General features: G+C 45.0%; 1 protein-coding gene across 2 annotated transcripts in view; it reads left to right on the top strand.

Annotated features, from left to right (window-relative positions):
- Positions 1–4,073: 4,073 nt before the first annotated feature.
- The window catches only part of LOC146561857 (whirlin-like), a 61,989-nt gene continuing 52,776 nt past the window's right edge, over positions 4,074–13,286 (top strand). For both annotated transcript variants that reach the window (XM_085293267.1, XM_085293266.1), the window contains exon 1: positions 4,074–5,153. In XM_085293267.1, the coding sequence (XP_085149393.1) occupies positions 4,452–5,153 (702 nt within the window). In that variant the 5' untranslated portion in view covers positions 4,074–4,451. The remainder of the gene's footprint in view (positions 5,154–13,286) is intronic.

Genomic DNA, 13,286 nt, shown 5'->3' with positions numbered 1-13,286 from the left:
CATGCATCATAGCACGTCTCTCTCTCACACACACACACACACACGCACACGCACGCATTTGGGAAAATATTCTGACGAGACTGATGAGGCAAAAGTTGAAGGTGTGTGCCCTATGACAGCGGTCCCCAACCCCCGGGCCTCAGACCCGTGAGTCGTTTGGTACCGGGCCGTTAATTGAGGCTCGGGTGTGAAATGTCTGGTTTTCAGGGTTTTTATCGGTTTTCAGCGTTATTTTGTTATCGTTTTTATTGTTAACTCGGTTTTCCTGGGTCTTTTCACGTGTGTTATGAATAAATCTTCTTTTTTTCGGTACCGGTACTAGTTTTATTTTGTTGTATTTATCCGCGACACCTTAAAGGCCGGTCCGTGAAAATATTGTCGGGCATAAACCGGTCCGTGGCACAAAAAAGGTTGGAGACCGCTGCTCTATGACATCTGGCGTAAAAGTACCACAACATTTCAGAAGAGCATCATTTGCTGCCTCAGGACCTGAAGTGTTGCCGTAGTAAAAGGAACCATGAATTATTCCGTCTACCAAAGCTTTGTGAAGGAGAATCTCAGGCTTAAGCTCACTTGGGTTCTGCAGCAGGACAATGATCCAAGCAGCAGGTCCACCTCTGAATGGCTTAAGAAGCACAAAATGAAGACTTGGTTTTAATAAACCAAATTGGTTTATTCCCTCAGAATTCCCAATCCATAATTTTCCTCCCTTTTCTAGCATTATGATAATTGGGATGATACCTATGCCCTGTTCACTGTTCTTCCTTTGTGTCTCTCCTTCTCACCCTCTGTCGTCTCTCGGGTTCTCCCCTGGGAGGAGGCGGGTCTGGCTGGAGGCTCAGCGGGGTGGATATTTTTGGGGTCAGATGAGGTCGCCGCCACTTTGTACTCAGCCATACTATGGCTCACAGACCTTGCTATCATCATGCTGTTGTCACTTCCCACCACCTTTTTCTACATGAGCTCCTTTCACCCTTTGGATTTGAGTCCATTCCCCGACCTCCCCCAGGGGGCGCCCCTGCAGTCATCCAGAGCTCTGACTACAGGAGGACGACTCTGGTTGGTGCTCTTGGACCCGTCACTGCAGGTTGATATTTTGGTGGTTTCCTAAAAAAGCCGACACATTAGAGTGAATGCCTTTAATTTGATTTAATGAATGGCTTTTGGTCCCGGTTCATTGCCTCTTTTGTGTATTATTGGACAAAATCCATATGGGAGGTTAGAGGCACAGCTTTCACCCTCCCAGGTCTCTTCCCCTCCCCCTGTCTTTGGTCCGGCGCAGGAAGGGAGGTTGAAGGGGGAAGGAGAGAAGTGAGAGGATGGGATGACGGTAAAGAAGGACTTATGTGTAGCAGTGGGATGGTCTCCCAGAGGAGTGGATTGTGAGTTCCGGCTGGGGGGAAGAAGAGAGGTGGAAGGAGCTCCGCCTACCCCCAAACCCAGTTCCCTCCCTTCACTCAGGTCCAAGCTCTGGCTTCAGTTTTCCTGGTAATTTGTATTTCAATGTTTCAATGTTGCACAGTTTGTTCTATTTGGTTTTATTAAAGATGGAAATTCCTCCCCCCCTTTCTAGATTTCTCCCCTGCCGTCCCTTCCCCAAGAGACTCTGCAGAAGACAGCGGCGAGGGATCAGAAATACGTGAGGATTCGACATTTTCTGTAATCTGGCTGCCTCCAGCGTAGATTGAGCTGATCTGGCTTTATAGCGCTTTGTCATCCAACTTTCTGCCACTCAAAAAGCTGCGTCATCCAACATCAGCTTTCAGTTACTGCCTCTGTAAGTTCCTCCATGGGGGATAATATGATGTAATGTATACTTTATTAATCCCCATAGGGAAACTAGTCCTCTGCATTTAACCCATTCACTCAGTGAAGCAGTGGGCAGCCACCAATCCAGCACCCGGGGAGCTGTGTGTTGGGACGGTGCCTTGCTCTGGGGTACCTCAGGGTAGCCATTCAGTGGATTCAAACACCCGACCTTCCGATCATGGGGCAACCACTCTACCTACTGAGCTATCCGAGTCCTCTGTGGGGGAAGAGGGTTTAATGAACGCCGTGAGTTTTATTATTTGTTTCACCATCCCCTGGCAGGATTCAGAGTCAAAACAGCTTTGTCTATAATGAAACAGACACCAAGGAATTTAAGTTTCAAGAGAGACATGGGACACTATGTCACTGAGAGAACACCTCACCTATTCACCTTGTTGACATAAAATGAAAAGAGTGTAATGCCCTAACATTTACTTAAAAAATATTTCTACTGACTTTGTCATTCTTCTCTCATACAAAAGTAAATGTAGTATGTAAATATGTTTTAACCAAGCACTGAGCCATTAACCTACGACCTCAGGAACAACTCAGTGTGTTTGCATGCATGTAGACAAGGTCAAAACAGCCTATTGATATTCAAACCAAGGGTAAGAATGGGAAAGAAAAGTCACTTCAAGGACTCCGAGTATTGCATGATTGTTCAGATATGCTGGCATTTCCCCCATAACCACCCTGAGGATGTGTGAAAATATTCTCTGTGGGAAAATATCTTGTCGGTGTGGATGCTTCTAGCAGGAGATGGTGATCACAAATCTTAAATGATCTCAAACTGGTTCTTTGAACATTTAGTATTCAGATGGCATCTCATGTCTTGTCTGGGGAATGTTTCCAGCTCCTTGTTGAATCTGACCTTCAAAGAATTAAGACAGCTCTGAAGAAAAAAGGGGTCCAGGCCTGTTTTCTTACTGGTCACAGAAGGATCCTGTGCCAAACTCTAATTTCATGTTGTTGTCAGTTGTCCTTTGAAAGGAGAAAGCTTCAGTGTGCTATCCTCGCTCACAAAGTTCAGTTGTTCAGTTTGATGTTTTTGTTTTTAATTAAAAAGGTTAATGAAACTCACCTTGTCTGTATTATTATATGCTCAGGTGAGTCCTGCAAAGTTGATTGTATGTATCAATGTATAAAATCAAATAAGAGGGCAGAAAAGTTCTCATCACAGTGTTATTTTGTATTTCATATAAAAAGACAGTTGATTAGTAGAATATTCATTATTCACCTGGATAACAAGATGAAGTTACTCCATAATATGGCCTGTGTCCTGAAAAGTGCAGCTTACACTGTAAGATTTGGAAATATTGTTTGGTTTTCCTTAAATTACCATGAAATTACTACTTAACATTATTTACACCATAGAATGACTTACACTGCAATTTGTGTCTCCTTCTCTGTAAAATGCCTGAATACAAGGCTAACTGAGCTCCCTCCTTTCCTATTAGTGGACGACCTTCTACTCCCTGAGCTACAGCCATCCTGCTGTTGTCCTTCTAGTCTCTCTGTTGTTCATTTCATTAACACAGAAGCAGCTGAAACCGATTTAACGACCCTTGCTGCTACTTAATGGACCAGATCAATATCCCAGAAGTTAAATTGACTTTTTCTTCTTTTTATCTGTCAGCCAATGGAAGTTTCTATTTATGTCTTAAACGTTTATTGCTGTCTATTTTAATAAACAACTGTTCAACAAATAAATAAATTTACCGTGATCAGCCACTATGTGGAAAACAGTAGGCGGTACACATTTATTCTGTAGGATCACACAGGGAACCCGGGGCTGATTTCATGCCAAAGGGGCTTTTATGATCTTTTGTTTACCTGGACGGAGTCATGCTGTGCTGTCAGTGTCCCCTCAGCAGCACAATAGTGCAACACAAATGTTTTGTGAGACAGTCTTGCTCTCATGAGGAGGCTCCTATAAACTGCTGCTTAGAAAAAGCTTTAGTTATGCCTCTGAGAGATATTTGCTTTATCAGCTTAAAGACTGATAAGTCGACACCTACTATTATATGCATGTGGATGATCCAGCCTACACTTTGTTTTTAAGTTGTCTGGATAAATCTCGATTGGACAGAACAGGGATCTGTTTTTGTTCATCAGGTCGGCTCATCTACACTGTGGCCTAAAATATTAGGTAATGAATTGCCCAACATAATAATTTAAATAAGGGTGAATAGTGTTGTCAGTTTCTTAGCAACACACACGCGCGCACCTGCGTCATTTCCTATATAAAGGGTCAGCGCGTTCAGTTCAGCGCTCCACTCTGCGCGCTGAGTTTGCTGGGGGAACTGATCGAGCTGCAGGGAAAATGAATCAAATGTTGGAATGAGGTGCAGTTAGATTGTGTATATTGATAAGGAGAGCTTTCCGTGGACGGCGGTGGAGCTGGCGCTGTGCATGGAATAAAACACGCGGGGACATATTGCTTTGTTCAGAGCCAGATGAATACGGGCATCGGCTGTGGAAATGTTTTGTTTCGAGGTGACACATCGTGTGCGTGGCACTTGCTGAAACTGTCTGATGCGCGTTTCAAGTTTTACTTTTAAGGGGGAGTGCCGACTTGAGGTGAATTTGATCATATTCACGGTCAAACCTCGTATCTGTATGACGCTCTGTTATGTTGTAGGATGAGCGCTGACCTCGAGAGCGTTTCGCTCAACACGTCGTTGAACTCGATCGTCTTGGGCGGCCGTGCGCTCTCGACTAACGTCCGAAGGCTGCACAAAGCTCTCAATATTCTGCTCAATGACCGGGAGAGAGAGCAGTTCATCCACTGTCTCAATGTTTACCACGCCAAGCGCAACGTCTTCGACTTGGTTCAAACTCTTAAAGTGATTCTCAACACGCCAGACAAACGGCACCTCTTGCCCATGTTGCGCCTGGTCATCCCGAGGTCCGACCAGCTGCTGTTCGATCAGTACACGTCCGAGGGGCTCTATCTGAAGTCGGACCTCATCCCCAGCAACGGCATCGCAGAGGACTTTGCGGGTGAGGTAGATTCAGCTGCCAGTTCCATCCCTGAGCAGGTCCTGTCGTCGTCGGGCTGCCCGGACGGTTTAAGCGCAGCTGCTGAACTCGCTGCGTGCGTGGTCCCACCGTTCTGCGTGGGCCCCTTTGGAGATACGCGCAAAGTGACCCTCACGCGCTCCAGGAGCCACGAGGGTCTGGGCTTCAGCGTTCGAGGTGGTTCAGAGCACGGCGTAGGCATCTATGTGTCCCTAGTGGAGCCAGGCTCATCGGCTGAGAGAGAAGGACTGAGAGTCGGGGACCAGATAGTGGCCGCTAATGACATCCTGTTTGACAATGTCACTCACATAGAGGCGGTGAAGGTAGGACTTGACGCAAATGCTGGCGTTTATGAGTGCGACTGTTGTGGTGTGTGCACTGCAGATTTTGTGCAGATTCAAATCGTGTATGCTGTAGGCAGAGAAAGCACACATTACTAAGGAGGCACTGGGCCATGCACGGCTGTCCTAAAAACACACTCGTTGTTTCACTGCTGCTTTCTGTGCCAGCCCTCGGGTCCAACGCTAAACTACCTCTAGTTTAACTTTTTATTATTATTTCTTTATTTTTTAATCTTCTACACCACTTGACATCTGGCTGCAGGCTGGGAACCAACATGAACTAAAATGTAAAGTAGACCGGCTGAAGTTCTTATTTCATGATCCATACAGCAGGAATCCTTGATGATGATAATTCTGAGGGAACACTACACTGCATGTGGAGATAATGTGCTTCACCACACAATTATCTAAAATTAGATACAGTACTAACAACACTTTGTGTGATCATTCACTGAAGCCTGATCAGGCAGGCTGACAGATTTAACCCCATTACCAAAGAATACAGCAAAAGATATTAGCTATAGATTTTGATTTCAATTTGCATAGATTTTTTTATTAAACTAGTATGCAGTTTAGTAAAGCTTTTTAGTTTAGATCTTTTTTAAATTCAAAACATCTAAAAATATTTCTCACATCTAGTTTAGTTCAGTTTTAGATAATTTTAGCTTCAGATGGATATACCTCAGGCTTAGACCTACAAAACTGTTCGGGGTAAAAACCTTTTGGGTATGGTTGCTATAGTAAAAAAAAATGTTATGAGCTTTTTTTTAATCAATTTTAAAAACACTTTAGCAGCCATTGGATTTTTTTGCAATCAGCTGGTTTATAATAAACAAATCTCCATGGCAGTTTTGCATAAGCAAAGTTTCTATAATAAATGCAGACAAACAAGCACCTTATTAGTTTTTTCTGTGCATGGCATTAGAACAAGTCAGGATGAAATAAGAGCAAAATGTAGCATAGAATGCGCTGGCTCATCTCTGACATCTCGAGTTGTTTCCGTCTGTTTGACATTGGACTCTTGATTACACCATCTCGGTTGCAGTCACTTATTCTGTAATGGGTTAACTGCTGGTCCAACTGACCCCAGTTTGACCAGCTCCTGCTCCTATGGATGTGGATGAAAATAATTTGTATGCTATTGAAAACTAACTTAGTGGAAAGATGGACACAAATTACACCCAGACCCAAGTGCAAACTTTACAGCAAAAACATATTAAATAAATCTTTGCAGCACTTAAAATCCATTGTACCTTTTAAAACTGTAGCTTGTAGTTGCCAGATTCTAAGATTTTGGTTCTTGCTTCACGCAGCAGAAACACATTGTGGAAGATGAAAAGATGTAGGAGGAAAGTTACTTAAGCTGAATGAACAAATATGGACTGTTAATGGACTGTTTAATTATTCTACATACATGTTTTATGCGCTGATGATGAATGATTTTATGACCTTGCAAGTTTGAATTGCACTCTACTTTCAGATATCTTCTAAAAGAAACGACTCTTTTGTGTGGAGGTAAAATGGCTCAGGCCTTGGGTAACGTGTTGTTTAACAGAAAAAAGGACACTTTTACCTGCCTGTGCAAGGGTTAGTGAATCATTTCAGCAAGGGCTGAACAGCTCAGAAGCAACGTGACCGTATACCTGGCTCACACTGGCAGAGTGTAAAAATGATTCTAAAAGGTTAATTTTGCATTATTGCAAAATACAAATATACATACCAATCAGAAATTGTCAGTAGGTGTCGTTTGAAATGTGATTTTCTTTTTTCTGTATTAGTGTGTCCTCAAATATCAGGCTTCATAGGACGGCTTGAATTTTCATAAATTACAGATACTTATTCAGTTGTATTAATTTCATGTTGGAGTTTTTAGTTTTTGAGATACTTATGTTCAAACATAGCTTCAGAGTTTAAAACGTGAGAATAACATGCTGGAATTTGGTCCATTTAAAAACACGCCTCTTGCAAACTATTTGAAATATGAAGCTAAAATTTCACAAATCGGTATGTATGGCCAAATTAAGGACATAATAATTTTATCTTGGAGTTTTCTGAATTGTTAACTAAGGCTACGTTCACACTGCAGGCGAAAGCGCACCAAATCCGACTTTACTGACCCTCTGCGACCATCTATCCGATCATGGTGTGACAGTGTGAACGGCACAAATCCGATATTTTCAAATCAGACCTGGGTCACTTTGGTATGTGGTGCTGAATACGATACAAATCTGCGACTGCTGTTTGATGGTCACGTCGCATTAAATCCGTCTTTTACGTCACTGACACAAGACAGACGCCAACTATCAGCGCCGGAGAAGACATCGCGAACGCTTCCTGACCATCCGGTGAAACTGTTGGGAACAACGTTGGAGAAACGTGAACATTTTATTTGTACTGTATAATCTGCAGATTCTGACAGAAATCTGCAGCTATCCTTTGAAGCTCCTCTAAAACAGCAATAAGGATCATTATTAGGCCAAATGTAGATAACTTTATAACTTAAAGCAAAAATTGGGAAACGTAAAGTCCGAAACAAGTCTTAAGGTCCATCAGTCAAACAACACTGTTGCTCTGGGTCTAAACAGAGCGCGTTGTGTGTGACGTCTTCTTTTGCGCATGCGGCCACTTTGAGCGTTCACACTAGAGCGCGTTTGCTGTCACATTTTATTTGTAGTGTGAAGAAGCAGACAAAAAATCGGATTTGATCCAAAAATCTGAATTGAGCATCAAGACCTGCAGAGTGAACGTAGCCTAAAGTAGTCTAAATGTGACAGTATTTAATTCTTGATTATGTTAATATCACGGTTGCTGGATCCAATCACGAGCTGGGTCTTATGCTTGATCTAATCTTGTTGCTGTAGTGTTGAGGATGTGACTTTTTCTGACCAATGCCTGTCGTTTTTGAAGTTGATGCCACAGCCACACCCGTGATCCATGCTCCAATCACATGTACAATTGCAGATCTGTTAGCTAGAGCCAAGACTCTACACTGAACTGTCAAGATCCATTGTTTAATGGTACTTACACTGCAGTCCTGGACTCTGTTGTTCCATCGAGCTCATATTCCACTAAATTAAAACCACAAAGACTGGTTCAACTCTAGCGAAGGTTAAACCAGCCCAGAAGCACAGGAACAATTTTAAAACATTGTGGGTCACATATAAGTGCATTTGCTCCACTTTATTTTACCAACAGGTATTGTTGTCCTGGCAAAGACTCATGCAAGAAGCATGATTCATCACTGCAGACAACACATATCCCCTGCTGTAGAGTCCAGTGGCTGCATGTTTTGCTTTGTGCTTGGTGATGTACAGTAAGGCTTTGATGCAGCCACTAGGCCATGGAAGCCCATTCCACGAAGCTATTTATGCGCTGTTCTTGAGCCAAGTTTGATATTTATATGAAGTTCGGAAGTCTGTAGCAATTGATTCTGCAGAAATGATAGTGTCTATTCCCTCGGCTCTATCGGTCAGCTGTCCTCTAGATGCACTCGGTAACTAACTGGATTAAATTTAGTAGCTTGGTAGATAAGGCCCATCCTCTGACCGCCTGATGTACGATATCAAGACATGCAAAACAGACTCTTGGAGCCACATGTTAAACCCAACAGGAAGTCAGACGTTTTGAATTTAATGATAAATGGCGAAGGTTTTAAGGTTTTGTGAAACGGCATGTTCATGGCGGCACGTCAAGTTTTCATCATTCGCCAAGAAACTGCTGTAACTCAAAGACACAAAGGCCTGTAATAAAATATTATGGTCAACAGTATTGAACGCTGCACTGAGGACAAGCACAGAGCGGAGTCCACTGTCAGAGGTCATAATAATATTATTGGAGTTCTGAAGCCTGATGGAGAGTCAGTCATCAGTTAGCTGTTTACAACGACTCTTTCAAAGGTTTTTCAGTTTGTCCAACAAGTAGCTAAGACAGCTGGGCCAGCTGATGGTTGTTTACTGCCAGCTTGAAGGTCTGTGCTTTGTAGGCCATTAATAGAAACAGACTGACCATATTTAAGACTGAAACATTAATTTATGGTCGGTGTAGGGTTTTTTTTTTTTTTTTTTAATGAGACAGAGAAGACAAACACACTCCAATTATCAGTTTTCTCAATTTATTATCAAAACAGAATTTGAAATGAATTTTACATAGCACCATGGACCTGCTCTCTGTGGCTCAGAGACAAAAGACTGCTGCACCCAGGCAAACACATAATGTTAACATGATTGGTCGACATAGTTTTTTCAGACAGCTGGACAGCAACGGGGCTCCAGGTAGATGATTGATCGCGCACAAAACAAAGGCCTCTGGGGCTTAGAGTGTCTTTCTGACTAGCTTCTCAAGCGAGGACAGATGCTGGGTTTTTCTCTGTATGTATTATTGTAGGTCTACGTTACAATATAAAGCACCGTGAGGTGACTGTTGTTGTGATTTGGCGCTATATAAATAAAATTGAATAGAATTGAAAGTTGAATTGTTTATGGCTACACAAACACCAGTGTTTCTGAACAGCATGCCTACTGCTGTTGTGGTAACTTACAATTACTTTGCAGCCATGAAATTAATTTTGTTGCCGAAAGTTTGGCAATTTATACATTTATGTTAATATTTGTCCAGGACATGCAGACAACGTAAGACATGTGGAGCATGTTCTGTGCTGCCTGTGTGTCCAAAGCAATTCAGGCAGAAAACCTAACACGCATGTAAACACAGTGTGCTTTTACAGGTGCACGAGAAGATTCTGGCTCACCCTCTCTGACTTACACCACTACACATGCTTTCCTCCTCCCTGCCTCCCTTCCTTCTTTTACATAACTGTATCCTAGCCTGGAATTTCATCCTCATTAAATGAGGTATGGAGGTCAGACTCTCCAGGATGCTGTCTTGAGACATAAATGGCCTGTATTTGTATACCTAAGGACCCCAAAGCGCTTTACACTATACACAGTCATCCACCCATTCACACACACATTCACACACTGGTGATGGCAGCTACATTGTAGCCACAGCCACCCTGGGGCGCACTGACAGAGGCGAGGCTGCCGGACACTGGTGCCACCAGTTTTCAGTAGATGAGTACACAGACTCAGTCTGCGGATTTATCAGGAAATGCGTGGAAGATGACGTCCCATCCAGAACAGTTAAATCCTTCCCAAATCAAAAACCCTGGATTAACGGAGATGTTCGCGCGGCACGGAGCACCGCCTTTGCCTCCGCGAACACATCGGACTACAAACACGCACATTACCAACTCCGGAAGACGATCAAAGCAGCCAAACGTGAGTACAGGGACAGGGTGGAGCAACAGTTTGACAACCCTCGGAGTATGTGGCAGGGACTAAACACGATCACAGATGTTACGTTTCGGTGTTGTCAGTGTGTTGTTTTTGGCGTGACTGTTATGTGTTTCCTGTGTTACTTCGAAAGTCTGTGTTATCTTAGTCTTTTCAGTTTACGTTTCCCTGTCTCGTCAGTTCTGAGTTGCCCCAGCTGTGTTTCCCTCTTGTTGTCCATTTTCCTGATTGCTCCCTCTAGGTATTTAAACCCTGTGTTTCAGTGTGTCATGGTCGCGATCTCCCCCGTGTTGTAAATAGTTTGGTGTTTTGTTGTAAATAAATAGTTTGTTGTAAATAGATTTGTCGATACTTTCGTTTCGGGATTTTGGTGGTGAGCTTTAGTGGGGTTTTTTTGTGTGTGTTTTTTTTTTCCTTTATTTTTACTTTTTTCGTGTTGCACTCCGGTTGCCTAGGCCGGGGTGTAACATATGGGGGCTCGTCCGGGATTGCCTTCGCTGGGGGGTCCGGGGACCGCCCCAGCCTTTGTCGTCGCTGGAGGGTCCGTGGGACCGCTCCAGCCTTCATCCGCCTTCGCTGGAGGGTCCGTGGGACCGCTCCAGCCTTCGTCGTCTGCTGGAGGGTCAGTGGGACCGCTCCAGCCTTCATCAGCTTCGTCTGCCTTCGCTGAGGGGAGGGTCCGTGGGACCGCCCCAGCCTTTGTCGTCGCTGGAGGGTCCGTGGGACCGCTCCAGCCTTCATCCGCCTTCGCTGGAGGGTCCGTGGGACCGCTCCAGCCTTCGTCGTCTGCTGGAGGGTCAGTGGGACCGCTCCAGCCTTCATCGGCTTCGTCTGTCTGGATCAAACTTTTCACTTGGTGTTAAATGTTTGATTTTTGGGTGGGGGGAACTGTTACGTTTCGGTGTTGTCAGTGTGTTGTTTTTGGCGTGACTGTTATGTGTTTCCTGTGTTACTTTGAAAGTCTGTGTTATCTTAGTCTTTTCAGTTTACGTTTCCCTGTCTCGTCAGTTCTGAGTTACCCCAGCTGTGTTTCCCTCTTGTTGTCCATTTTCCTGATTGCTCCCTCTAGGTATTTAAACCCTGTGTTTCAGTGTGTCATGGTCGCGATCTCCCCCGTGTTGTAAATAGTTTGGTGTTTTGTTGTAAATAAATAGTTTGTTGTAAATAGATTTGTCGATACTGTCGTTTCGGGATTTTGGTGGTGAGCTTTAGTGGGGTTTTTTTGTGTGTGTTTTTTTTTTTCCTTTATTTTTACTTTTTTCGTGTTGCACTCCGGTTGCCTAGGCCGGGGTGTAACACAGACTTTAGAGGGAAAACCAGCACACCGCAGACCACGGCCTCTCTGTGTGAGGATCTAAACGTATTCTACGCTAGATTCGACACAGCGAACACCATGAGACCGGACAGTGTGCGCACCGCGGATGACGTCAGTGCGCACACTGTGTCTGAGGAGGATGTGCGGAGGTGCTTCAGGAAGGTGAACGCACGCAAAGCTACTGGTCCGGACGGGATTCCCGGCCGCGTCCTCAAGTCATGCGCGGCTCAGCTGGCTGGAGTGTTCACGCACATCTTCAACCTTTCCCTCTCTCTGTCTGTAGTCCCAGCCTGCTTCAAAATGGCCACCATCGTCCCTGTACCCAAATCCTCCACCATCTCCTCATTGAACGACTGGCGACCTGTAGCCCTGACCCCCATCGTAAGGAAATGCTTCGAGAAGCTGGGACTTCATCTGCTCTGCACTACCCGACTCACTGGACCCTCTACAGTTTGCATACCGCCACAACAGGTCCACTGATGATGCCATAGCCCTGACACTACACACTGCCCTGTCACACCTGGAGAAGAGAGACACGTATGTGAGAATGCTGTTTGTAGATTACAGCTCAGCATTCAATACCATCGTTCCCTCGAAGCTGGACAGGAAACTGCAGGATCTAGGACTGAGCAGCTCCCTCTGCAGCTGGATCCTTAGCTTCCTGTCTGACAGACGCCAAGTGGTCAGACTGGGCAGCATCACCTCATCCCCCATCACACTGAACACTGGTGCTCCACAGGGGTGTGTACTGAGCCCTCTCCTGTACTCACTCTACACCTACGACTGCACAGCCACTAACAGCTCCAACATCATTGTGAAGTTTGCAGACGACACTACAGTGGTGGGTCTTATCACCAACGGTGATGAGACGGCTCACAGGGAGGAGGTCAGCGCCCTGACCCACTGGTGTCAAGACAACCATCTCACCCTCAACGTCGCAAAGACAAAGGAGTTGATAGTGGACTTCCGGAGGTGCAGAGAAGTACACACCCCCATCACCATCAACGGCGCTGCTGTGGAGAGAGTGAGCAGCTTCCGGTTCCTTGGCGTACACCTGGCTGAGGATCTTACGTGGTCAGTACACACAAACAAAACAGTGAAGAAGGCGCAGCAGCGCCTCTTCTTTCTCAGGAGACTGAAAAGATTCGGCATGAGCCCCCGCATCCTCAGGACCTTCTATCACTGTGCCATTGAGAGCATCCTCACTGGATGCATCACCACCTGGTATGGCAACAGCACCGCCTACAACTGCAAAGCTCTCCAGCGAGTAGTGCGGTGCTCTGATTGGATAATTGGAGGTGAGCTTCCCTCCCTCCAAGACATCTACAGGAAGCGCTGCCTGAGGAAAGCGGGGAGGATCATCAAGGACTCCAGTCACCCCAGCCATAAACTGTTCAGACTACTTCCATCAGGAAGGAGGTTCTGCAGCATCCGGTCCCGTACCAGCAGACTGAGAGACAGCTTCTTCCATCAGGCCATCAGACTGCTGAACACGTCATAGACACCTCA

The sequence above is a fragment of the Mchenga conophoros genome, linkage group LG12 (assembly GCF_057382185.1).
Source record: "Mchenga conophoros isolate Kocher_MC1m ecotype Shallow Benthic linkage group LG12, M_conophoros_male_GT1.1, whole genome shotgun sequence".
Lineage (NCBI taxonomy): Eukaryota > Metazoa > Chordata > Actinopteri > Cichliformes > Cichlidae > Mchenga > Mchenga conophoros.
The sequence above is the reverse complement of the archived record's forward strand: the minus strand, read 5'-3'. Positions and strand labels throughout refer to the sequence as shown.